The sequence below is a fragment of the Anser brachyrhynchus genome (genome assembly GCF_964034855.1).
Source record: "Anser brachyrhynchus genome assembly, chromosome: 17".
In the NCBI taxonomy this organism is placed as follows: Eukaryota; Metazoa; Chordata; class Aves; order Anseriformes; family Anatidae; genus Anser; species Anser brachyrhynchus.
This window is the reverse complement of record NC_137710.1, coordinates 9,630,640-9,656,233: the sequence shown is the minus strand read 5'-3', so window position 1 is coordinate 9,656,233 and position 25,594 is coordinate 9,630,640. Positions and strand designations below refer to the sequence as shown.

Below are 25,594 nucleotides of genomic sequence, written 5' to 3'. Positions count from 1 at the left end.
CAAACACTACCAGTTCCCACATTCCTTCTGATCTCCCTCCCCATTTCTCCTGCCATGTAGAGACAAATGCAGAAGCAACACCAAGGAGGCTGACTGCATTCCTGTTCCCAGCTACTAATCTCAGTTCCCCATCCGCAGGGCACTGGAGCACTGCTTTGGAGCTACTGCAGCAGGGGGGCAGCAGGGGGAAAGGGGGAACAGGGAAGAGTGAATCCTGAAGAACAATTTGGTCCCAAATGCTGGTGGCAGGGGTCCTCTACGCAGCTTCCACGCTGGGGGAAAGTCCCTTAAGCGCAGGTTTAGTCAGTCCAGTACGATCAAATTCTTTAGGAGCAAAAGCAGGTGGTAGCAAAAAATAGAATATGACTTCAGTACAGCTCCCTTGAGATGTTGCTAGCCCCCCACCCAAAACAGAAGTATTACAATGCTAATATTGGCAGTGTTGCAAGACACAGAACTAGCCCTCACAGAAACAGTCATTTAATATGCAAAGCAGCACACTTATTAGGTATGATGCTCTCTCATCATTACTGTACAGACCAAACACAACCAGCAGGACTGGTTACATTTGCTAGCTTTAAGTTGTGAGAACTACATTCTTCTTCCCTAAGGAGAGCCTGACATCAAAAATGCTTTGATCCTAACTTTCTTACTCAGACTGCTGCACAGTCGCTCTCATGAATTAATTTTATGTTACTACAATCGTTGCTATTCCGTGGACCTTAGCAGGGAGAAGGGGAAGATACAGTCTAGTTCTCCCCTATATGAAACTCTCTTGACTTGTGAGAGCTCTGGGGAGACAGGTGTGCGCGCTCCCTCTGGTGCGGATTAGATATTTCTGGAACTCGCTTGCCCTATCATTGTTTTCCCAGGCTTGGTCTCCTTCCAGAAAGGCCAAGACAGTTCTCGTATTCAACCAAAAATCCCTTCCCAAGCGGAGCTGGACCTGGCCGTAACCATTCCCCCAGCTGCAATGCCTGAGGTGGCACCAAGCCCCCGACGGAGGGATGCCCGGTGCATATTTTGAAATGGATGCCTGATTTGACAGAACGGGGCGGTGTGGAGACAGAAGGATGACTTGCCAAGTCCACTTCCTGTTCTCTCATTCATTTAGCGAATTCCTTTAATTCCTGACTCAAACTGCACGTTCAGAGGCTGCTGTTCCCTCACTCCATTTACAACCCTCCCTCACCGCCGCTTTACACGGGAACAGATAAACCGGTTTGTCTGCGCCGCATCCATTAGGCACGGACCTTTTCCAGTGCTGGCATTACGCTTTTCACAGGCTATTAAGAACAGAACCGTGTCGTTTTTCGTCAGTTTCTTTTTCCATTTAACGTCGTTACGTTCGGAAGGCGGGACAGAGGCCGTGCAGCCGGTAACCCCGGGCGGTTTCTCGCAGCCCACCTCACCGCCCTCCTCCTCCCAGTCAGCAGCTGCGCGGTGAGGGGGTCCCCGGCACCCCCGCGACCCGGCGGCCGCTCGGGAGCGCAGCGAAGCCCCCCTCCATGGCAGCCCGAGCTGGATGCGCCCCCCCGGCGCTGAGGAGCCCCCCGCGGCCCTGCGCTCCCCCACCTCCGTCCCCCAGTGACTCTGCACAAATCGCGGCCGCCCCGCACGCCGCAGCCGGGCGATGAGGGGAGGCGGCAGAGCCCGGCAGCCCGCCCCGGGGCTCCCCTCACCACAGCGGCCCCGGCACCCCCCCCCCAGCCCCTCACAGCGCCACCCCCCCCTCCTCCTCCTCACTTCTGAGGGGGCAAGGGCGGGACCGAGCGGGGGGGAGCCCCCTCGGCCGCCCCCCGCGCTCACCTGGAAATGCTCCTGGAAGCGAATGGGCAGGATCTGGGCCATGGCTGGGGGCGAGCTCCCCGCCGGGGCGGGGGGTGAGGGGCGCGGGGCAGGGGCCGGTGGCGGCGGCAGGGCGGGCGGGCGCCGCGGCACCCCTCACAGGGCGGCGGGGAGGGGAGAAGGGGAGGGGGAGGCGGCGCAGGCGCAGTGCCCTGGCGGGGCCGGCGGCCCGGCGGGCTCGCCTCCCTTTTCTGCCTCAGCTCGGGGCCGCTCACTCCGGCCCGGGATCACTCCGCCCCTCACCAGCCTGCCAGGGGCTCCTCGAATAAATAGTCCCTTCTCCCAGCGCCGCCTCCTCTCTCTCTCCCCCTCGACCTACTCGCCCGCCCAGCCCTCAGCCCACCCCCGCGTGCTCGACGCCTCTCCGCTGCCACCGGGCTCCCGCTGGGTGGCGGAGCCGCTGAGGCAGCTCCTAGGGGAGGGGGCTTCCCCCTCTACCCCCCCCGCTCGGCTCGCCGCGGCCAGGTATCCTTCCGCAGCTGCCACACGGTGCCACGTGACGCGCCCCCCCCTCCGCTCCCCACAGCGGGTGGGCGCTGCGGACACCTCAAGCTCCCCTCGCGGCTCCCTCACGGCCCCCCCGGGGATCCCCGGCCCTTTTTTTCCACCCCCTTGGTGGCACGGAGCCCCTCCGAGCTCGTCCCCAGCCCGGCGGGTGTCCCCCCGGAGCAGGGCCGGGGGCGATGCTCAGCCCTCCGCGCCCCGAGGCTCCCGCCGCTCGCTGAGGAGAAGGGTGGGGGGCTCCCAGGCTGCGGCCCCCAAAACTCCCCCGCGGCCTCTGGGGATGCCGGCGGTGGGTCCCCAGGGGTGAGGATGCTCGCAGGTAGGTTGGCAAAGCCCCCCCCGGCTCCTGTGGGGTTTCCGAAGGGCGATGCAGAGCCTTCCCCGGGGGAGTCGGCATCGCAGATTGGAAAGGTATCGAGTTACGAGGTGAAGGGTCCAACACAGGTGTTTCAGCACCTTCTCGCTTTTTTTTTTTTTTTTTTAAAGCCTCGCTCCCAGTTAGCCCATTGGCATCAGGTCTGGGAGATGTAGGTAATGTTACTGGTGTTATGTTCCTCTGAAATTACAGTAACTGGTTTTTATCCTTCGAGATGAAAACTGATTGCTGCTGTGTTGCTAGCTCCAGCAGTTTTATCTTGAGCATCGTGTTATTTACATTTTCCCAGAGAGCCGAGCTCTGGGAAACATGAAATTATGGGACAATCTCTGGTTTATTTTTTAAAAAATGAGTTTCTCATGCTGTGGGTTGCAAAGAAAAACTGAACAAGGGACCCCTGAAGACTCAAAACCAGAAGGCAGATTAAAACAATTCCAAATATATTGCAATTTAAAACCTCATTCATTTTATTTTAACCGAATTCATTTCAGTGCATGGAGCTGGGAATTACCAAAATTGGGTTAGGTTTCCAAAGGAATCATAGGCATGACAATGCTGAGACACATTGGTTTCTCCTGGAGCGCATGATTACTGGCTGCAGTCGTGGGGACCCTCTTGCCATGTGTGGGAGACCTGAAGGTCTCCAAATGGACCAAGGAAGTCCCTTAGACGGTGGCAAAAAGGGCTGAGACTGAGGTGCTGCTACTGCTACATCCCTAAGGAAATCTGGGGTCTGTATCCCCTTAGGCACCAAGGGCTGTGCTTTCAAAAGCAAGGAAAAATGGAGCCAAGGTAGAGACAGCGTTTTTTCTTTACATGGTCTCAGGAGAGGTTTGAGTCGCATCTACTCCATTGGTTTGTTGATAGCAGTTTATTTACAGAGCATTAGCTCTATCGGTTTCTAAACAAAGGCAAGTCAAAAGTGGTGTAGAGACAAGACCATCTGCACGACATGATCTGTCACTGGTCCATTTTGGTACAATAAACGTGTTCTGTGTTTGCCTCCGTCCAACTGCACTCCCTCACAATCACTTTATGGACGCTAATTATTTTTATCTAGAGCTCCAGTCATTAGCTTTTGCTCTCAAATTTTGTAGCTAACTGGCTCTGTTTAAAAAACAACAACAACAACAAAACAAACAAACAAAAAAACTGAGCCACAGGCTTTCATCATCTATTTCATAAATGAAGCAGGACCTCTTAAGTAATGTGCATAATCAGGATGTATATTTTTATGTTACATTTATATTTTAAAGAAGACTGTGACAAAGGACGGCAACAACAGGTTTGTCTCTGAGATATTGTTATTAGCAAGGATTACAAAATCACTGTTTACTGTCTGCAGTCGTTCTTAATAGTTTGGCGCTGAACTGCTAACACGTACCGGAGGAATCACTGGCTAAGGGAATCAAGGCTCTCTCAAAGTATAGTTAGAATGAAGGGTCTGCTCTATTTCTTCAATCCGGTTCTAATAAAACAACGCTTCCTGCCCACACCTAGCTCACCAAAGCGTGCTGATTACAACATGCCCTCCTTTCTGTAGTAGTATAGGCATCTTACTTTGTATACACGTTTTTGGCATGCTTTTGCCTGCTGATGTCTTCCTCTTCATTTGTACTTTCTTTATAGTGTTGTGTTTAGATATATGTTCTTTATAACACCTTGCTTTACTGTTCACAGGGGTTAGATTGTTTGCAGCCTGATCAGCTCCGAAGAATTAGTTGATACAGTTTGAAATTTAGACACAAATCAAAAAATAGGGAAAGTATTTTGCCTTTTTTTCTCCACTTTGCAACTAGCTGAGCTTCCATAGTTAAGTATCTTGACTTTTGTACAGCCGGTTGTGTGTGTGGATGTTTTAGCTGAGTGTTCTAACCTTGTTTTCTGTATTTAGTTTGGGATCTCTCAAATGAAAGGCACTACTGGACTTATTTAGGCATTTCTTCTACAGTTTATAGTCTATAAAAAGGAAATATAAAGGGTCTCAAGTCTCTACATGTTTGCTCTGGTAGTACCCCTTAGACTAAGTAACTCCTTACTTGCTCCTTCATAACAGCAGAGCCACAGCACTTAAGAGCTGATGAGGGTGTAATCCCTAGCAATCCTTTAACAGCACAAATGGAAAAGCTTCTAGTAAATGTTTCTGGTTTTTTTCAGAGGTTGCTCTCCTCCAGAGGTTTGGTTTTCTGGCTCCTCCTATGGATGGCAGCCTGACGCTCTTTTTCAGTCTTTGGGAACAGCCCTGAGAAGAGCTACATTTTTGACTTGGAAGGGCTGTTATTTAAATGGAAAAATGTTACACGTACAGTGCATGTTCCTAGTCGTCTTCCCACAGAATCAGCCAAGGAAGTGTCACTGGAAAAGCAATATGCATTTCTCTTAAGTGTTTGTCTCAGAGTCTTGCTCCACAACATCAGTTCAAATCACAGTTTAATTACAGAAGTGCTCAATTTACAAATGCTTGGCCACTCTACTGTTTTGAGTAAAGAAATAAAGTGGCACTTGCACATATTCTGGCCTAGATGAGAGAGTGCCCGCTCGTCGACAGCAGAGCCTATGAGCTGTGAACAAATAAAGGCTCAAGTAACAGGGAGTCTGCAGGTTGGACCTGAGCATCCTTTTTGCTGACCAGCTATGAACTGCTGGAGAACCGATGCGCATGGCACAGCAATGAATGTAGAAGGTTTGATCCACATCTGTTTCCAGCCGCATGCTGGCTGGAGCAGCCTGAGCATCAATGCTTGCCCTATCAGGTAAATGCTGATCTTAGGAACACTGTACCGGCAGTCACAGCACAAAGGTGTGGTGGTGCGGCAAAGGCAGAGCATCACAGCAGCTCCAAAAGTTCTGACTTGGTTTCTCACAAAGAAAATTTACATTTCATGCATCTCAGTGTCCTTACTGACTGCCCTATTTGCTTCAGGATCCAGTCTGAAATTGTATTCCTTGTTTTTCAAACCACACCCTCACTCCTTGGACTTTTTTCCAGTTTGTCTCCTGGAGACCGTGGAGCCCTCCCCTTTCCTTCCGTCTGTCTCTTCTCTCCTTCCAACAGGCTCCTTGCTGCTGAGTTCAGAGCTGTCTCCTCTCATCTTCTCCTGTCCAGAACTGACTCCCTGTGTGTGTCCTGGAGTCATTCTCCATTTTAGTACAAAATTCCATTCCAGTAATGTCCTTTTCCCTTGGAATTCAATTCTCCTTGCCCCATCTGTTGTTCTTATTGAATGCATCGAACTTTGGATCATATCAAGCACTTTGTGGCTCTGGATGGGGTTCTCCTGTGGTTTTTGTAAGACATTGTGCAAATTCCTGACAGCAGGCTGGTAAAAATTGTACATGGAATGTTTTGGAAAAAGCAACTTGAAATGTGAAGGTTCTGCTGCAGCATTGTTCAGTAGGTGAGTGTTTAATGTTTAAATTCCCTCTGGTTCATTCTCTGGTGGGGAAATGTCGCTGTACACACTTAGCATTTAAAGGAAATCCCCTTTTATGGTGGATTTAACTCCTGACATGTTCTCGATAAAGGTCACTTCATGAATTTATAGCTTGGTATGTGAAGCCCCATCCTGTGTTCCCTGCGCATGGAAAGCTCAGCTGGAGATGATAAATTCTGATGGTATTTAATGTCAAAATGAACAGAAGTGTCTAGAGGCAGTAGCAGTGCAGGCTGGAGGTCTCCAGATTCCCCACAGAGCTGATGCCGTGATGATACATAATTTACTTGTAACTTGTAAGCAATACACCCATCTTTCCCCCCAGCTCTTCCATTTAAAGAAGCCATGTCTGTCTTTGTGTAGCGTGCTGACATTCATGCTCTCTCTGCATTCATACAGGTGTTTGGTTCTTCTTTGGACACCTGCATTCTCCAGAGTGTGCAGCACAGATGCCGAATTACTTGCACGGCAATGTATAAGGCAGCTGAAATTGCAACTCCTTCAGGCTAACCTTGTAAAAACAGAGTTCTACTGGTCAGTGACGCAAAGCTGAATAAAGAGCATGGGAGTCAACGTCTGTCTTCAAAATTGTGACAGTAGGGTCAGGGCTGCTTGCTACGTCGACATTTTTAGAAGCTGAATTCCTCCAGAGTGTTTTCTCTGGCAATATATCCATTAAATGGATAGCGGGTGAGCACGTTCTTTGAAAATATAACTAATGAAAAGAAATGAGGTAGCTAATATAAATCAAGTTTGCATCCATTGCTAATTGCACTAGTTCTGGAATGACAGAAACGTAGCTCTAATTATAAACAGACAAAATCTTAGCCTAAATTGGCTGAGTGGTTAAATACCATTCAGGAGAATAACTAGTAAGTGAGCGTAAATAGGATATGAACATACGAGGCTGGAAACAATCTGAAAGGGTCTTCTGGTTATTACCTCTGCCCTACAGCGAGACTGAGTAAGCCAATATTTTCTAATCACAGATTAATAAGGTGATCTGGGAAATACTGAATATATTGGCTGTTAGGGCCTTTTAGCTATTTCCTTTGAAACAGACCCTTGACAAGGAAACCTCAGTATTCATTTTCTTAACATTCTATTTTCCAGGAAACAGAATAAAGCCAAAAAAAGCAGAAACCCCATTACATTTTAGAGGACAGTATTAAAACATGCAGATGGTAAACAGACTTTTAATTTTCTGTAGGGCCTTTACAATGTATTTTCCCTTCTATTAATCCTGGAAAGAAACACTTGCTAAATTCATCAGCTGCAAATTCCCCCCATCCCCAGAAGGAAACGAGACTTTTACGACCATGCTTTCATTATGTTTTCCTGTTTCTTTTTCCCCACCATTGTAAATTTTAAGACCACTGGCCAAATTCAGCCACGTGGTAGAGAGGAATAGGCTCACAGACATTGTATTTCTGTGAGTTTTGTGAAAATAGGCAGCGAGAATGTGGATAGAAACATTTATTTAGACAGAATGGCTGAAAAGAGAGTTCAGTCCTACTGGAAAATCTGTGAAACAATGAACCCAAACCATGGAAAAATAAAATCTTTGACCGAAGTTTGCATCTTCTTGCATTAGATTAGTTATTCATGAAATACTTCTGTTCACTTTATGCCCAAATTCCTGTTTTCATAGGAATCTGTACTTTTGTCTGCATTAACCTTAAGGATGGATAAGTTCAGAAATCTTCTCCTGAAAAGACCATTCTGAACTTTCTTCTACCCTTCAGAAATGGGTTCTCATTGTACTACGTAGTGCTAATTTATGTAACACAGGTGTGGGGCTTTTTTTGTTCATTTGTTTTTTTTTTTTTCTTCTATTATCTTGTAGGATTTCAGGAAGCTCAAGACAGAAGTCATCCTAATTTTCTTACTCCCAGTTTTCTCAGTCTTGTATTGTTTGTGGAACAGGTTTTAATGGAAGTTCTTTGCATTTCATAGTTCCTAGTGACGTATATAGCCTGAGTAAAATAGACTGGCTTTTCCGGAACTTCAGTCTTAGCTAAAATTTTTGAGACACAAACACAACACAAAGGCGTTTCCCAGGGAAGTTCAACAGCTGTACATTTGCTGCCTTTTAGATTTTTTCAGAAAATAACACGACTGCTAAGCTAGAATAAAATGTAGGTAAGTACAGATTTATGTGGTCGAAGTCCTCATAATGAAATGTCTAAACAAAAAATTTGCCTTTAAAAGTATTCCTACCAGTGCTACCAGAAGCACTATAATAGCAGTTTTGCTACCTGTCAGTAGAATAAATTTAGATGAGGCAATGATTAAAACAGCTGTGCCCCTTTATGCCAGTGCTTTCAGCGTAACTGATACTGCTTGTTTCGGGGATGTTAAACAAAGAGAAAAAACTGGTGCAGAGGCAGCCTTTACAAACACAAGAGGGAACTTGCAATCCAATCTTTTTAGAAACGTGTATCTTTTAGAAAGATCTTCCTGAATTTAAAAAGTATTCAGTACTTCCTGCTTTTCTAAAGGCCTAAAAGGTGCCTGCAACATAAAAAAGCAGTATCATTTTTTGGCAAACCATGCTGTTCCAAATATGTAAAGTGTTTTTAGCAAATGCAAAAATAAAAGGGAGAAGCATACAAAGTGCTAGTTAAAACATTTACTTAGCATATTGTGGTAATACATTGAAGATGTTTGGTCTTCATCATGGAATATTGTGATCTAATACAGTATTGATTTCAAAAAGAATGTGTAGAGGTCCAGTTATGCAGTGGCTTTTTGTTGCCTCCCTCTTTCTGAATCATGTAATACTGCATCCAGGAAGCAAAGAGATGATTTCTAGTCCCAGTGTCAGAGTTCTGTCTTCCTTCCTGGCTATCCATAAATCATTTGCTCAAACTCAACTAGAGCCTGGTGTAGGCGTATTTATTATACTGGATCAAGTAAGGCTGTGCTGCCAGGACACATCAGAAGTTGTCTTTGTGTGTTTCTATCCATTTACACTTTATGAGGACTGAAACATAACTGTTAAGAATAATAAGCAGCTCTTCTTTTGTGTCTTTGGATAGGCTGGAAGAGGAGAGCTAAATAATTGAAAGAACCACATTTAGCATTAAGAAACACCGCTTTTGTGAGTCCTCCCAGAGATCCTTAAATATCTGCATGTTTCTCTTCCAGCTGAGAATGTGACTGAGGCAGCACATGATGTGTTGCCTGATGCAAGAACTATGCTCAGTTAGTGCATATTGCCAAGTTTGTGTCTGCAGACAGGAGCTTGGTTTGCTATGTCTGGGCTGCAACTGATCGTACTCATTCACGGAGCAGGAGAACAAATGGATGTATAGACCTCTGCTAGAATACAGGAAACTCAATGTTGAGCTGTTTGATCAATGATACCAAAACAGAGATGGTCAAGAATAGGCCATGGGATTAAAATACAGTGTGAATCCATCCTCATTTGTAATACAAAGTTAAACACTTTTGAATGGTCCGTCCCCTCTCAGTCTAACCACTCTTGTCAAAAATGATGCAGTTGTGTTGGCTGGTGATACCAAGATTCTGGTGAGCTATTGGCATGGTCCTGCTGTGGTTAGTCAGGGCTTTCTGATTCTGTTTGATCAGTATGTCACCTCCTCAGCTGTTGGGTTACGAAGCAACGAGCTAGCATTTTTTATACTGCTTATCTCAGATATCACTTCCTCTCTATTCATTTCCATTCATAGTTACATATGACATGTAGTATTATTTTCAGCTATATTTGGCTTGCACTTAATCCAACCTTCCAGCTCCTTTCTCTATTATGTAAATACAACAGCAGGGAAAAGAAGCCTTTTGTCCCCTTGTGCCAGGAGGATATGCTGAACATCAACATGGACATGTTCCTGAAGACCAAGCTGTTTTCTGGAAGTCTGCTCACAGATTTCATAATCCATCTGTTTTCTGTAGAATGCAGTTATTTAAAGCCACAAAGTTCACTTCAGAGACTTTGTACAGTAGCTGTTTATGTTGGTATTTCTGATGAGGCTCAATATTGTCTATTTTCCATTATATCTCAACACTGCCTTTAATTGCCTTTTTCCACCAGATTTACATATTATCCCTCCCGGCTGTTCACACACAGACTTTCCTTTTACTTGGCAACCTTCCAGTCACTCCATACTACAACAGAGGTACTAAAATGGCAGAGCAGTTGAGAGTCAAAATGAAATTATATATTTATACTACATGGCCTATGAATAATTGAACAATTAAATAACAGAACATCTGAGACTGTCATCAGAAGTTCTTTTCTTTTTCCTGAAAGACAGTTCAAGTAGTTTTGGGCAGGTATATAACAAGGTGGTAGAGGCTTAAGAAATCTCTCCAAATGTTATCAATTCCATTATTTATCACTATTCTGAGGAAGGACAAACTGGAATTAATGGTTCTCTCAAATACCAAATTAAAATTGTTCTTATAGGACTTGGCTTCAAAACCCTGATGCTTGAGAGACCTGAGGAAGCAAAGACACTCCCTGCAGATTCGCGCAGATCATGAACACCATCAGACTGACTCAGCAAGTATTTCTACATATGCCTAACCACAGAGGTGTAAGGAAGTTTAATGGTTTTAATGTGACTCTCAACACGACTAAGGAATATGCACAAATTTAAGCACGCGTTTTTCAATTAAGGACATAGCTTCTTGCCTTCTAACGCACCCAGGCCCCACTGCTCTGTTATTGCCACTGGCTGCTGCTGTCTAACGATACAAGGAAAACAGTAATGTCCTGCTTTACCCCATAGCGAAGAGCTGCTTTGGTTGTGCTGTTCAGCTTACCTCTCTTGGGCGCTGGTGAAGTCCTCAGGCTTCTGGCAGGTTGTTGCTGTAAACCCAGCATAGCACGTTATCTTGAAAGGGGAATAAGGTCTCAGTGCTGTGTTTCAAACACCCGTTAGTAAAGCAAGCAATTTAAAAGAGTCTTTAGCTTATGGAGATTGCAGGAAGGAAAACAACTCCAGAAATTTGAAGCTGGAAATGTTAGAGCAGTCAGGTGCATCACATTCCTAAGAACAAGCTTCTTTTCCACCACTTGCAGCTGCAAGGATGACAATCTGACCATCCACTTTCACGCACTGAGCTGGACAAGGAGGGGAAACAGCTCAACAAAGAGCTATTCAAAAGGGTCAAGAGCAGGGATTTAGTCCATAACAAATAAACACCTGAAGATGGAAAAAAAATCAGGCTCTATTTTCCCTCCCACATGTTTTGGGATCATCATGCCAGGAAATTATTAAATCATACAAATTTCAGTAATGAATGCACTGCTTGGATGGCACATGAAACTGCTGAGCGTTATGGCTAAGGAAAAATAACACACTTTTCAGGGTCAGTAGTGATGTAAAATCAGAGGAGTTGGACTACAACTTAAACGGATTTCTGAAAATAGTGCTGATACGGGAGGAGACTTCCCTACGTGATACAAGTAAGCATTAAGAGGAAGTACATACATAAAAAGCAGAGTTGCATCCATCTGCAGCGATTCAGCACAACTGTTCCCCTTGATGTTTTTGTTTGATTGGGAAGACACTGCCACCTAATTAAGAGAGGGAGGAAGCACCACCACTAAAGCACTTTATGTATCTAGAAAATCATGTTTAAATATCGAGAACAAGGCTACTTTGGCTGTGCCATAAATGCCAGTTTGTAGCACATTTGATTTGTTCTGTGGTTATTAAAGGTTGATGCACTGTTAACAGGACTCTGACACTTTTCCCACCTGCACTTTGCTTATTGTTGCAGTTCAGTTTTGGTGCATTAGTTCTTGCTAAATGTGTACCAACAAAAATTAACACATCACTGAATTATTGCAATAATCTGTGTCCTTTAGGAAACAATATCCTTCTCTCCATCTTGTGCTACAGTATTTTCCAATTAATATTTTCTCTGTATTTCTGTGAGTCACAACTGAACGTAGAGCCTGTGGACTGGAGGTGGGAGGCCACAGCTGGCAGCCTGGCCAGAGCAAAGCAGGCTGTGGCATTGTTACTGACTCTGCCTCTGCTGCCATTTTGAGCACATTGGGTGAGGTGGGGATAATGCCAAAGGCAAGGATTGAGGATCAGCACCCACAAATACTGCTAGCTCCTATCTATACTGTATTACTTCATGCCACTTTAGGAATAAAAATAAAAGCCAGAAATGTCAACAGCCTGTAACACAGCAAATGTACAACGAAGCAGATGAAATGACTCACAGGTCTCCTCTGCAGTGTTGTTAGCAGCTCAAGTATTTTCAGGGCAGAAGGCTGCAGAACTTTGAATCTGGAATTGTCTCAGAGTCTCCATCAAATTCCCACCTTTAAGAATTCTTGGCTTTCCACAAGAGTCAAATTACAATTGACAGGTCCTTGGACATTCAGTCCAGGTCATCCTGCATGCATTGTTCCAGGGTGATGCTGTCCCTCCCTCCCAAAGCTCTTTCCATGGGCAGGTGGACGCAATCAGGTTTTAACCTTTGCTTTCTTACATGACTGTTTTCTAGCCTTAGCATTCATGTGTGTCTGCTGGATTTCCTGGCTGCCTTTCTGCCTAGTCATCACTTGAAAAGGGAAGGAACATCCTGTCATCATCATCCAAGTGGACCAGTAGGCAGAGACATAAATAGATTGGCCAATCCAGACACAAGGCAACAGTGAAAATAAGTCACTTAAGATCGACTTCATGAGAGTTAGTAATGCAGTAACTTTGTACTGTCATTACTGTGGATCCTACTGGAAGCTAAGAACAGACTGACTGCATTACCACCCTTCTCAGTTACCACTCACAAGGGAATTCCTGCAGGAATTTTTCTTCAAAGGCACTCAAACATACTAGCCAGTAAACCCCACAGAGCAGATGAATATTGGATGCAAACAAGCATTGGTATTACACAGAAATTCTAAGAGAAATCTCAAGCTCAAATCCTAGGGCAAGAAGGTCAAATTTTAGTACCCTCATAATTGAGCTCAACGCAGCATTAGATTGGCAGAATTAGTATACCGATGAGACTGTATTGAATAAAAGTACCTTCAGTTAGCTCTTTCATTCCTGTAAGATGGACAGTGGATGAATGTAAAGGATAAAAGAACAAGTAAGAAGTTGGAAAAGACATAGGAAAAAAATCAGCTAGAAGCAGCAAAATGTTACATTAATAACTTGATTGAATGTAGGGAGAGGTTAAAAAATGGAGTAAATAGCTTACATTTTTATCTATTTTACAAAAACTTTTAATGTCAGTAAGAAATTTTGTTGAATAAAGCCAGAGGAAGACAATTAAATTCTAATTTTTCCTCACAAGTCATAACATACCTTTTCTTAGATTATAAACTTAGGAGCAGGGTTTCCCACTTCCTAGGGCAGATGTGCACCTGGCTAATTGACAAACACATTCCAAACTGTATCGTTATCTTTCTATGCTGAAGGGTTAATGAATGCAGCATGGCCTCAGTGGCACTCCTCATACTCTTGCTGCCCTAGCTGGCCTTGGAAGGTTGTGAGACACACTGAAGCCAGACAAAGGTTTCTTCTAAGCAATAGAAAGTCTAGCAGGTTTTCAGAGTACTGATCTACAGGCAGAGCTTATCTTTGGCAAATGACTACCTCTTAACAGAAAGAACAGATTTACAATTAATATAGAGGAAAATGAAAGATCAACTAGAATCCAGATGCCAAGGAAGACAGTTATTTTCCAAAAAAAATATTCACAGAGAGCGCTGGAATGCCATTTTCTAGAAGGTTCTGCCTCGCTAACAGCAAAGTCACAATCCATCTAGACTTTTTATAGCTGAGGCAGGGCTCCAGAGTCACTGTATTTAGAAAACCCTGCCTGGCCCCCCTCCAGGGGTCTTCCCAATTTGGCAGACTGTTTATCATGGGGGTACCTCCCTGCTTTCCTTCAAGTAACCCTTATCAGCCCATCAGTTCTGGATCCACAGATCCCTGGATCTCAGAGATATGTATTTATTTGGAAGCAATGTACAACATACGATGTACAAAACCAAAATGCAAATTGTAGGACTCCCTCCTTTAAAACCAAACCAAGCCAAGCTGCTTTTCAGACGCAGGGGAAAAAGACAGACAGGCAGAAGCACGGCACCTGCTCTTCCCACTTTTTCATACTTGGCACGCACATCTTTTTTACCACCCCCTTCCTCTCATTTCCCAGAAAGGCAGAGACTGCATTGTAAGAAAGGAAGTCCTTGAGAAAGCACAAAAGGGTTGAAATGCCGAACCAGCCATAAACTAATTTGTGTGAAATACTCTATCTTCTGACTGTCCAATTCTCCGTGCAAGTAGAGCAAGCTAAGAATATTTCTAGCAGAGACTCAGAATTCACCGCACCACTCCATTGTCTACCATCTTCCTCTGTACTCTTGGCATTGTTTTGATTTTTCTATATGCAACAATAAGGTGCAGAGATGGAAGAGCTCTCAGTTCCTATCTGTTGGAGAACTCTCAGCACGAGGGCAGGAAAACAGTTATTTGAATCTTAAAAACCTGTCAATCATCTCTCTAGCATTATGACTTTCCCTTTTCAGAGCTTCTGTAGTAGCACTTCTGTGGCTTCATGGTATCAAGGAAAATTAAATCTCTATTATGAAGAAGGAAAAAAGAATTTCAGAAGCCAAGTTCCTCTTCTCACATACAGATAAGAACCTAGCTAAAGGTCAAGACATTCTGAGGACTTAATCAGCAAATTTGGGACCACGCAGGAATATTACATACCTGTTGCGTTTAAGTTTCCAAGATTGTACAATTGTTTTTGCCTTATGTACAATTGTTTCTGCCTTATTCCTATCTTGTCTGCCTTCTTCACGTATATATATCCAGTTGACGATATTCCAGATGATAACAAGCATTATGGCAAGATTACTTTTCAAGCAACATCTCAGATTATTTTGTCTGCACAAGTTAAGGTTTTGCATAAATGAATGCTTGTCTGCATTCCTCTTTCAGGATCTAGGAGAACCTACTCAAGAGCCACCTAATAAGGTAATACCTTTCATTTATTTCAAGAAAACAAAACCTACCAGCTGCAAACTAATTTCCATTTTGACACAAAATTAACAGAATATGCCCAGCATTTTAACAGATCTTATTATGGGACAGAAGTATCAATGAAGTTGTAATGAAAGAATTATGGGAAATAAATGCAAAAACTCTCCATTAACAATAAGCACCTTTATTGACCATCTTACCATTCAACACTTATTTAATTCAATTTCCTAAATTGATGAAGTACAGTCCAGTTGAGCATTTAAATAAAAGAAAAAGCAAGTGTTATAGCTGGGTGGTATAGAACTAAAGTACTGTTAAAAAAAAAAGCTGTAGACAACTAATGTTACCTGTGATTCTAAAAATTAAGCTCCACATATTTCAGAGTCAAACTTAATACATCTCCACATGACATTATGCCTCAAAAAATGCCTGTGAAAGTCTGTCTGTTTAGAAGGCAGAGTGGTTAGTAGGTATTTTCTATTTCACCATTTAACAAGTCTCATCACAAAAGTTACTAGGCAGCCAAATATTTCAGATAAGTTTTACAAATTAAAAAACGAAACAGAACAACAACTGTAAAACCTTATTCAGGGAAAGGCCAGCTGATTACAGACAGCATTTGTATATAAACCAAATAAAGGCAGTAGTTTTTATTAGAAATTTTGGATGGCAGCCTTGCTACGTCCTCATAGGACAAAATATAGCATCCCAATGATTTCAGTAAGACAAAAGAGTTCAGTACAGCAACAAATCTTTGCAGTACAGACGAAAATTCAGCTACGTATCATTTGTTACAGTATTTAATTCAACACTCAAGCAATTTAAAATCATATACACTGAGGAAACTAGTAACCAGGTATCTGGTTATTCCCACCTTTTTTTTCCTTTCTGTTTTTAGAACATATCTTACTACATTTCCAGTACTTAACACTTCTTCAAAATTTATTAGCAAATTTTGAGAAGCAAGAAAATATCCTTTTATAAAGAAGATTGAAAAGAATTTTTTGATCTCTTATGCTGACTTTAGTATTAAACTTCTACTCAAGCCAGTAAGAATAAAATTAATCAGAGCTATGTGGCTGCAAGGACACCCATTTCTATGCCAACATGAATATTTAGGCAAAACAATTTATTTAGCTTATCAAGTTAGCACTGCTGTCTTCTGAAAGTCCTAAACCCTACACAAGGTAAGTATCCAAGAAGAAATAAAACTCTGTCATATCAGGAAATAGTAAGAAAAGTTGCAGAAAGTCCTTCATAACGTATATAAAGTGACATTTCCTGCAAAGGCAAAACTCGTGTTTTTTTTTTTTCCTTTAAATTTCCCTTTCCTGCAGGATAGAAAGTTACTCTAATGAGAAAAAAAAAATCACTATTACAAGACAGAGTTTTCTCTTCACATCAATTAAACTTCTTTATCAGCAGAAAGTATAAAGCATCTTTATGAAAGTTGTGAAAGAAAATTCATTTTGTAGCAGATACTCATTCATACCCTTGCACAATCTTTTTTTCCCCCCACACTGAAAGCTCAACATGGGAAATAGTCCTTTAAAACAAGGCTATTAAGCAAAACAAAAATAACACCTAGAGCAGGAAAGCTTAACTAGCAAGAAAACAAATATGTTTTCTCAAAAAACAAATAAATAGCACAGGAAAGCCTACATAGCAAGAAAACAAAGAAATATGTTACTGAGACTGTGAATGGAATTGTTAGAAGAGATGAAATGTTAGGCCTCTAACTTCCACATGGCTGAGATCTTGGTTTTCTAGTCTGCTTTCATCATGAGGTTCTCAAAGCAGAAATAGGATTTATTTTTTTATTCCTCTTTTTTGCCTTTGTTTTCAAAGGCATCAAGAGAAATCCAGAAAGCAGGCTGATAAAAATAAGAATAAGGCTGATACAAATAAACTGTTGACCAAAAAAATTGAGTCCATTTCATGAAACAACTCAGAATGAAAAAAGGAAGAGCTTACATCAGAAAGACAACATACTTTTAAATCAATCAAAATTTTTGTTCGGATTCAAGCTCCACATTTCTTATTACACATAACATAACTAGATCTTCCAGATACATTTTTCCTTCATTAACCATGACTTAGTGGAGAAAACCCTCAGCCTACAACCTAGTTACCAAAGTCTAACTTTGGAAAAAGTGTAATTGTGAAATAGTTGCATACAGATAAAGGCAGATTTCAAATTAAAATGAATGTTTTTAATTACTGTGCTTTTTTTTTTTTAAATATCCTCTATTCTCAACAGACTTGAGATATCATTTTTAAGATGCAAGTGTTACTATTAATTACTTTTAATAAAAAGGGGAGAGTCAAATACAAAATTAAAACAGGTACACTCAATTTCAATATTCCTTCTCTGAGGTACTTAGAGACTTTGAAAACTAATGATTGATATCATTTCCTAAATAAATCTATTGACCTTCTTGAGACATTAAATCATATAATTCATGAATATTCTAACAGAGTAAAAGAGAATTAATTATGATATACACTCACAAAAGTAGATAAGTTGTCATTAATAAGGTTTTCCAAGCTTCCACATGAGTGTAAGTGACATGTAAAGTGAAAGTTGAAAAGCAAATAGAGATGCTAATAGCTCAAAGTTTAAGTCTCCACGATGCATATCTTTTTTAGGGACCCAAACCAGTGACAGCAGTAAGGTAAGGAGAAACCGAGGCTCACTTTCAATCTAATTCACAATTGTACTTTGCTAGAAAGCCCAAGAATATATGCCTATTTTTTCATAATACTATGTTCAAGAAGTGTAGCTTTTTTTTAGTGATTTATTTTTCTACAAGTGAACTCGCAGGAGACACTGTAAAACAAGAAAGGCTTCAGTTTTCCTATGCTTCCTTAACAAACTAGGTACACTTTACAGCAAGTCGGCTCAAGGTAACAATTCCTTTTACAAAAGAAAGGAGAAACTGTGAATGTGATATTCATGAAGGATGCACGCTTGACAGTCCTGAACATCAAGGTTTTAATTTAATTCATAACATAATGTGGTACCAGCTCAAAGAAATGACGTCGTCTTAGTCACTCATTGCCATTTGTGATATTTAAGTGTTGCAATGCTGACAGGGGCCTTCTCCAAACTGAAATAGCTTATTTGTTTTCAAGACAGACATCTAGTTCTCCCTGTCATGTCTTCAGGTTGGAGTAGAGCTGTAATTATTTTATTCTACAGTGATACTTACTGTGATAAAGAATAAAACAAACTGGAAGGCTCAACATTTATCTGGAAGACTCAAACTTTTTAAACCTTTCTTAATCTGCAGAAGCTTTTTATACCTGCTAAGCCAATGTAGAAGTATGCGAATCATAGTTGTGCGTCTTAAAACCAGTCACATTATCAAGGAAGACACAGCACCTACTCACTCCCTAATCACCTTTATTTGAACTAAATGTTAAGTTAAGGAATGATCTATGATCTGTTCACACAGTATTAGACCAATTCTTCATTTCTAAAATGGAAACTACTTTCAAATAACCACCTACCTGAATAAGCTGAGAAAGGGCAGAAAGAAGAAAAATAAAAATCAGATGATGACCATATATTACCCAAACCTTTTGGGTTTCTGTCAGTCAATCAAGATTTTGTGTAAACCATAGTATACCCCTGTAGATCTTTACTGATAATAGCATAAAGGTGATGGCATTCACTGACTCAGTCATAACCACCACTGTTCATCCACCTCTTGGGAAAAGTTGTCTTTGGAAAGGGAAAAAGCAGAGGATTTTATCATTCCTGCATGACACCCTTGATAGTTAACAATTTACAACTTCCATAGAACAGTTTGTTCCTTAAGCCCCAGAAATGCCAGAGGACAGTCACAATTATTTTTACAGCTGGAAATCGGCATTTTTTCAGAATTTTAAATAGCTGTAGGTAAACAGAATTAGCAACATTTGCTCTGAACAAAGAAGTACATTCTGTTCCCCCTGACCCCTCCCCAAAACAGAGGCAAAATGTAGTTACTTTTCTCATCACAGCTTTCAGGCCAAGGACACTGAAGCTTTGTAGACTCCGAATTCCTTCACGCACACAACACACAGTAATGCAATTGAGAAAGGTATCCAGCACAAAAGAATTAACAGAGTGCTGAGAGATTTTACTCAGTGTGCACTTTTCCTATGTACATTATAAAGAAACTTAGGTATTATGCTGCACTTAAGGTTATGCAATTTTAATGGCAACAAAATCAATAACATACCAGAAAAAAATTAATAGATATTGTCCAAGATTTTTTTTTTTTTTTAAGAGATCTGTTGAGATACGACATCCAAGAAGAACTAATGCTGGACAAAAATTTCTATAAGCTCTTTAAAGTTGTCGGATTTTTTTATCAGTGCTTTTAATATTGACATCCAGTGTCTCTACTTTTTTGGTTAGCCGATCCAGCATATCATCTTGCTCCTCTATTTCTGTCTGCAGACCAAGAGCTAGGTTTTTCAGACGACTCAACCCAGAAGACATCTCATCTGTCAACAGAGAGATTGACCGTAAGGATTCAAGGCAGTATAAAGCACACTGTTTAAACGGATGCTATCAGGACTCCCTCTTCTCCAAAACCTGGAGTTAGGAAACATTAGTTAAGACTGCTCAAGTCCAAGTATTATCTAATAATGATGGCAGCAAAATTTTGACATGGCTACTGAATTACTATCAGAAAGTAATCACTTCCTTTTTCTTCCCATTAAAAGTTAAACACTTAAAACCAAATTGTATCTTTATAACATGAGGTATCCTGCAATATAGTTTTCACTTCTAAAAACATTTTATAGAAGGCTGGGATACATCTTTTCTCAGGTTGATATACACAATATGCTCACTAACTTTTTTTTTCCCCTTTAAAATGATCTTCATGCAGAGATATCATCAATACACTGAACATTTAAAATTTAAGCAGTTAATTATTTAACAGATGTAAAAAAAAAAATCAATTTCCAGATTTTCTAATTTGGCTACAAGGAAACTCTTTTATTGTGTGATTGATTGGTACAAATGCTTCTGAGGCTAGTAAGTTTTTGCATGGCTTGGGAGTACAACAAATGTGCTTCCACTAACTCTTATACTTGATTATTTCTCTTTGATCTATTCCTTTCTGATTTCCTTCTAATCTCTTCTTTCTAGGTCAGCTAAACAGTGACACATGTAAGCAAAGAGGCACTTTGTATATATACCACAAAACAAGAGAACATCAGCTGAATATTTTTGGAAGTAATAAAAAGAAATGCAACAAATTCACATGTGAAATATTTAGTGCCTTTTGATTGTTCTGTTTTCTGCATTTTTTTTTTCAAAGTTGCACACAGTTGTAAATTCTTTGGGTTCAAACTGATGTACAATTTAATCTCTCAGTTTTAACTGTCAGTGAGATAAGTTGAATGCATCTTTCAAAACAGGTGGTAAGCTTTATATAATAAGTATCCATACTGGTCTAATCTGGCTGTCAATATGGGGCATTATTTCCTTCTTAATATTATTAGTATCTGTTTAATAATTTATTTTTTCAGAATGGAAGAATTAGCCTGCCTGTCCCAGGGACATTCCAGTCACTTACAGGATGATTCAAAAAAATATTTTCATATCCTGAGTACAAGTGTTATGGGGTACATCAGCACCATTTTCTCATTCAAATAAAAGAAACTTGCTAGCATATTCACATTTAGTAAGACTATTTTTTTTTTATGGTCAACCTGTGATCCAAGAGGACTCATGCTTTGGGTGTAGTTTTTTTTCCTCCCAGTTTCTTTGTTCAGGGGCAGTTTAAAAATCTAATAGTTTTAAAGCACAAGCATGTAGAAGAGTTAAAATAATGATGCCAATAGTGTATTGGTTTCCATAAGAGATTTATACTATTCCAGGCATCCTACCCAGTTTGTTTCTAGCTGGTTTCATTTGAAAGGTATTTCTAACTCAGATTTGTTATTAATGTGTGCAGGTAGATGACCCACAGACATCCCACAGCATAGAAATATTCAAATAATGCATGCCTCAAAAGAAATGTTGGATTCTGTCATGGTTATAGTTCTGAAAGAGTCTACAAATAAATGTTGTTGCTATTCTCAAAGCTCATAGGTGAGCTATACCAAAAAAAAAAAATGCTTCTTGGGAACATATTGCTTAGAAATTCTCTCTCTGGCTTGAGAACCAAAAATTAAAAATTGTATTATGTCAAACAGCTTCAATTTTCTCACTTACCTAAGTTGTTATCAATTTTCTGGTGGTAAGCTCGCAGATGTTGATTCTTTGGATAGGCATCCCGTTGCACTGAAGTAACTAAATCTATGTTGCTGAAATCACTGTCTGCCAAGAATATAAAATACATAATATTACACAATAAAAAAGATAGAAAGAAAAATTCAAGTTTTAGAAGGGCTGTTAAAAATCAGTCTGACTACAGATGCCATGTAACCATACCACCTGTTAGCCAGAGTATCAAAAGCAGTCCAACTTCTTTATCTATAGAACATGCTCAAGATTAACAGTTATTAAGCTATAATTATTCTCTTCTGAATTGCCTTTTGTAGTTCTGCTGGGTAGCTGAGGGAGAAAAAAAAAAAACCACAACCAACAACATAGGCTTACCTGCTTTCTATCTGCATTTAGCCTTCCCTCAGGTAAACCCACCAGAGAGTTAGTTCTGCCCTCTGTTGGTCAGACTTTTAATATTATACGGAGTGGAATGGAGATTGATGTTACTAAAAAGCATTTCTTGCCTTACAGAGCTACAACTATAAAGATAACCTGAAGCTTTCTCACTCTCACTAAACTAAATAATTAAACTTCACTTTAAGAAGTAACAGTTACTCTGTACATAAAAGTAATCCAAAGTTAACTCCTAAGAATGGGGAACAAGACCAAACCCTGTATGCTTCATTGTGCAAATGAAGTAAGGACTTCATTGTGAAGGGTTATAGTTCACATTTCAAATAACAAGGAAAACATATACAAAAACTATGGCGAACCATGGTTAAAAAGAAGAACCTCTGAAAATACAAGTCAACATTTTGGCAAATGTAGGACAAGGCTGGCTGTACATTATATGGATTATTGGCCAAAGTCGCCTCTGTGCAAATATAAGCACTAGATGTCTTTACATCTGTAGATGCACTAGAGTCTTTAATGCATATGGCATAAATCCCCTGCAGGAAGGGCTAGATACAATCCACGTGCAAGTAAAAATTTTCACATCTTCAGAATGGGTATAAAGAGATTTAGGGACAGACAGTTCCCTAGAGTTGAAAGTCACAAACACTGGGATACAATCTGCAGAAGTTGCGTAGCAATGCAAGTCAGCAGTTGGGCAGGGTAAAGGGTCTCTGCCTTCACCACTGTGCAAGTTCCCTCCACTTTGATGACAGACATTCAGTATAAAATAAAGTTAACAAACCTGAATTATCTAGCCGCCTTAAATTCGGATGACTTTCCTGGTATTTTGACTCTTGTTCTTTACTAGACATCATTGCTTCTTTTAATCTGGTAATAAAGAGAGTAAAATTAAAACATTCTTATGGACCACAGGCTTCATTCTAAATCCATTAAACAAGAATGGGCATCAAAATTATCCAAGAAAATATTTTTTTTAGACTTAATCCAACAAATCCCTTTACAATAAATTATTGTCATGTATTCAGCGAAAGGAGAATTGGTTGCTTTAGTGCTGAAAATAGGGTAAGCTTTGATATCAAGAACAAAACCATATCTTCAGTCTTGGAGGCAAACTATTCATTCTCTCTAATGGAAGATGGGGCAAGGAAAGAAAAAAAATAGTAACAATTAAAAAAATAAATTAAAAAAAAAAAAATCAATCCATGCAGCATTACCAGGCTTTACACAAATTTCTCAGTTGAAGAGAGACAAGTACTGTAAGACATGGTACTTTCACAGTGATTCATTTTTGTTTACAGCTTTTAATAAAATCTAGTGAAACATACATAATATTTAACTAGAAGCACTACAAATATAAAGGGATGCAAAACTATTTTTCTCAGAGTTAAAGAAAAAGGGAACCAGACACCATCTCGGGAGTTCACAGAATCAACAAATCTGTAATTGATTTTCTGGTGACATTTCAGAGATGCTGTGAGAAATGTCTCAAAAAAAGAGTTAAAAATGTAAATTGACTAGGTGAGGAGTTTAGGGGAAAGATACACGAATAAAACTGGCGACACTGTGAGGAAACCCTCTCCCCAGGAGTCTGGTACTTAGAAGGACCAAGTAACATAAGTGTGCATGCACACAGGAGACAGCCAGGACTCTGATAACAGAATAATCTAATTACAGATTACTGGGGAGAAAAAGATTCCACTTTAAGAATTACTTCAGAAAAACTGTTCTAGATCCAGAATCTCTCAGAACATTACTGATGACAGACAGGTCTCCTGTTTGAACCCAAGAAAATACTGTCATTCCCAAGTGAAATGTTTATTTTCCTTACCTACTGTTAGCATAATATTCAGGAGTGCCATTCTGCTCTGGCTTGCTCTCTGGAGGTTTGGGTTTGAAGTAGTTAACCAGGCCCCCAAAAACGCTCTTAATGCTATTTATGTGTCTTTGACTGGTCTTCAAGTCCTGGTCCATTTTATCTACCATCTGTTCTGTGCGCTTCAGTGACTCTCCTTGACGTACAAGCTCCTAATAGATATTGACAGATAAAAGGAAGCTAGTGAAGCCAAGATAAACTGAAACATCAGATATTTTTAACAGATATTCTGAAGAAAAATAAGAGCATTCCTTCAATCTATGTAGATGAGTTATAAGGGAGTGCAGCCTTTTCACTCACTCCTGTTTCTCCAGGGCATTTCAATCAAGAGCTGCTAGTCAGCTGTAGCATTAACCAGCTATAAAATCCTCATCAGTGCGATGCCAGTTTCCTGACAGGTACTACAAAGGGGAGCCAGGAATTTTCTGTATTGGCCACTTGTCAGGTTGATGTTTTTATCTGCTCTCCGTGGGCAAAGTAGTGAAAATTCAAAGGTTTATGGCAGGGAAACTAGAACTATTCCTAGTTGTGAATGACACCTTCGTTAACAAGGGATGCTATTTTCATGTTACTGGGGTGTTCCAGATAACTTATAAACAGAATAACTGAAGAAAATAAACACAGCTAGAATTTTTCATACTGCAAGAATAATTTTTTGGCTAACAGTGCAAGATTTAGAAATTCTGATATACACAGCTGTGTTACTTCCTATTTCCGTGGCACAAATACTATTCCAAAGCAATCCAAAGATTAATTTTGAGATTAATTTTGGCCGCAGAGTTGCCCACAGCCAACACTGGTGCAAAACAAAGGACTTGTGCTCATACTCTGTCCAAAGTCTGGGGAATTATTGTTAAACGTGCTTGTTTTCTCACTCAAGCAGCAAGCCCACGCAATTTCTGTTCTACCATTACCCCTGCGTTAAGGCTAAGTTCTTAATTCCTCATTTCGGCTGTTTTTAACAAACAAGTCACGAGGCAGGAAGCTCCCCGAAGCGCTGAGCGCAGCCCTGACAGCTCCCAGCCGCGCTGGGCTCGCCCAGGCCAACCCCCGGGCAGGTGACTCCAGGGGCAGGACCTCTCTCTATTAGAGGGCCTGGACACAAACAGTCCTCCGGAACGAGCCCGTAAGCACGAAGGAAGTGATTAATCGGGATGAAACTGAGCGCCTGGTAAACAACGAAGCCAGCACACGCTTCAATTAATTAGAGAACAGCTAAAAACTTTCTAGTCAGATGGGCATAAATATCATTAATAAGGCTTAGTAAGGAGTTTAGCACAGCTAAGCTCTGCTCTCGGCGCTGCAGGGATAAGGAGGGACCCGAGGGAGGTTTTTGATGTAAAACCCAAGCCTCCTTCACCCACAAAGCCGCTCCTCGCTGACACACCGCCCTGAAACGCCGCCCAGCTGCCAGCCGGTGACAGCGCCGGGCCCGCGGGGCAGAACAGCGGGGGCTTCCCCGCCCTCCCTAACAGCCAACACCAAAAAAAAAAAAGTGAAGGAAAACTGCCCCGCCGGACACCCCCCGGTGCCTCGGGCCCACCTCGGAGGCGGCCACGCCGATCCGCTCCGACTCGTAGAGGAGCGACAGGGAGCGGGCGGTGCTGTCGGCGGTGGCGGCGGAGCGCCGCAGGACCTCCCGCTGCAGGTAGCGCTGCCGCTCGGCGCCGCCCGCCTCCTCCTCCGCAACCTCCTCATCCTCCTCGGCGAAGGGGTTGTAGCTCCTCGGGGGGGCCGACATGGCGCCGCCGGGCGGCCTCAGGCACCGCCGCCGCTGTTGCCGCCGCCGCTCCCCCGGCCCAGGCCCAGGCCCCGGCCGCTCAGCTCCTTCCCCACACAGGCACCGGGCGGCCCCGCCCACCCCGCCCCTCCCCGTCCCGCACCGGGCGCCGCTCTGAGGCGGGCAGCGGCTGGGACCGCCCACCGCCGGGGATGGGG

At 41.7% G+C, this 25,594-nt stretch overlaps 2 protein-coding genes and 2 long non-coding RNA genes across 5 annotated transcripts in view; 2 read left to right on the top strand and 2 right to left on the bottom strand.

Moving 5' to 3' along the window:
* CLTCL1 (clathrin heavy chain like 1) overlaps positions 1–2,084 on the bottom strand; it is a 38,157-nt gene extending 36,073 nt beyond the window's left edge. For both annotated transcript variants that reach the window (XM_080559847.1, XM_080559848.1), the window contains exon 1: positions 1,810–2,084. In XM_080559847.1, the coding sequence (XP_080415973.1) occupies positions 1,810–1,851 (42 nt within the window). In that variant the 5' untranslated portion in view covers positions 1,852–2,084. The remainder of the gene's footprint in view (positions 1–1,809) is intronic.
* A 689-nt stretch (positions 2,085–2,773) lies between these two features.
* On the top strand, positions 2,774–15,551 carry LOC308179546. The gene is made up of 2 exons (XR_013940415.1): positions 2,774–10,304; positions 10,595–15,551. It is a non-coding gene; the product is annotated as an uncharacterized lncRNA (long non-coding RNA).
* Positions 15,321–25,569, bottom strand: SNAP29 (synaptosome associated protein 29). The gene is made up of 5 exons (XM_080559881.1): positions 25,200–25,569; positions 23,612–23,808; positions 22,565–22,650; positions 21,373–21,477; positions 15,321–19,649 (listed from the first exon to the last, which is right to left on the bottom strand). The coding sequence occupies exons 1-5, from the start codon at positions 25,395–25,397 to the stop codon at positions 19,492–19,494; spliced, it is 744 nt and encodes a 247-aa protein (XP_080416007.1). The 5' UTR covers positions 25,398–25,569; the 3' UTR covers positions 15,321–19,491.
* LOC308179550 lies at positions 19,592–20,829 on the top strand. The gene is made up of 2 exons (XR_013940419.1): positions 19,592–19,670; positions 20,302–20,829. It is a non-coding gene; the product is annotated as an uncharacterized lncRNA (long non-coding RNA).
* Positions 25,570–25,594: the final 25 nt, after the last annotated feature.

Bases quoted from the DNA above. Each gene is read 5' to 3' on its own strand.
- SNAP29 (XM_080559881.1), bottom strand. From the start codon at position 25,397: ATGTCGGCCCCCCCGAGGAGCTACAACCCCTTCGCCGAGGAGGATGAG. The intron at 21,478-22,564 runs GTTTGTTAACTT...TATTCTTGGCAG, and splicing joins AAGGCGGCTAGATAATTCAG to ACAGTGATTTCAGCAACATA. The intron at 19,650-21,372 runs GTAAGTGAGAAA...CTCTGTTGACAG, and splicing joins GAAAATTGATAACAACTTAG to ATGAGATGTCTTCTGGGTTG.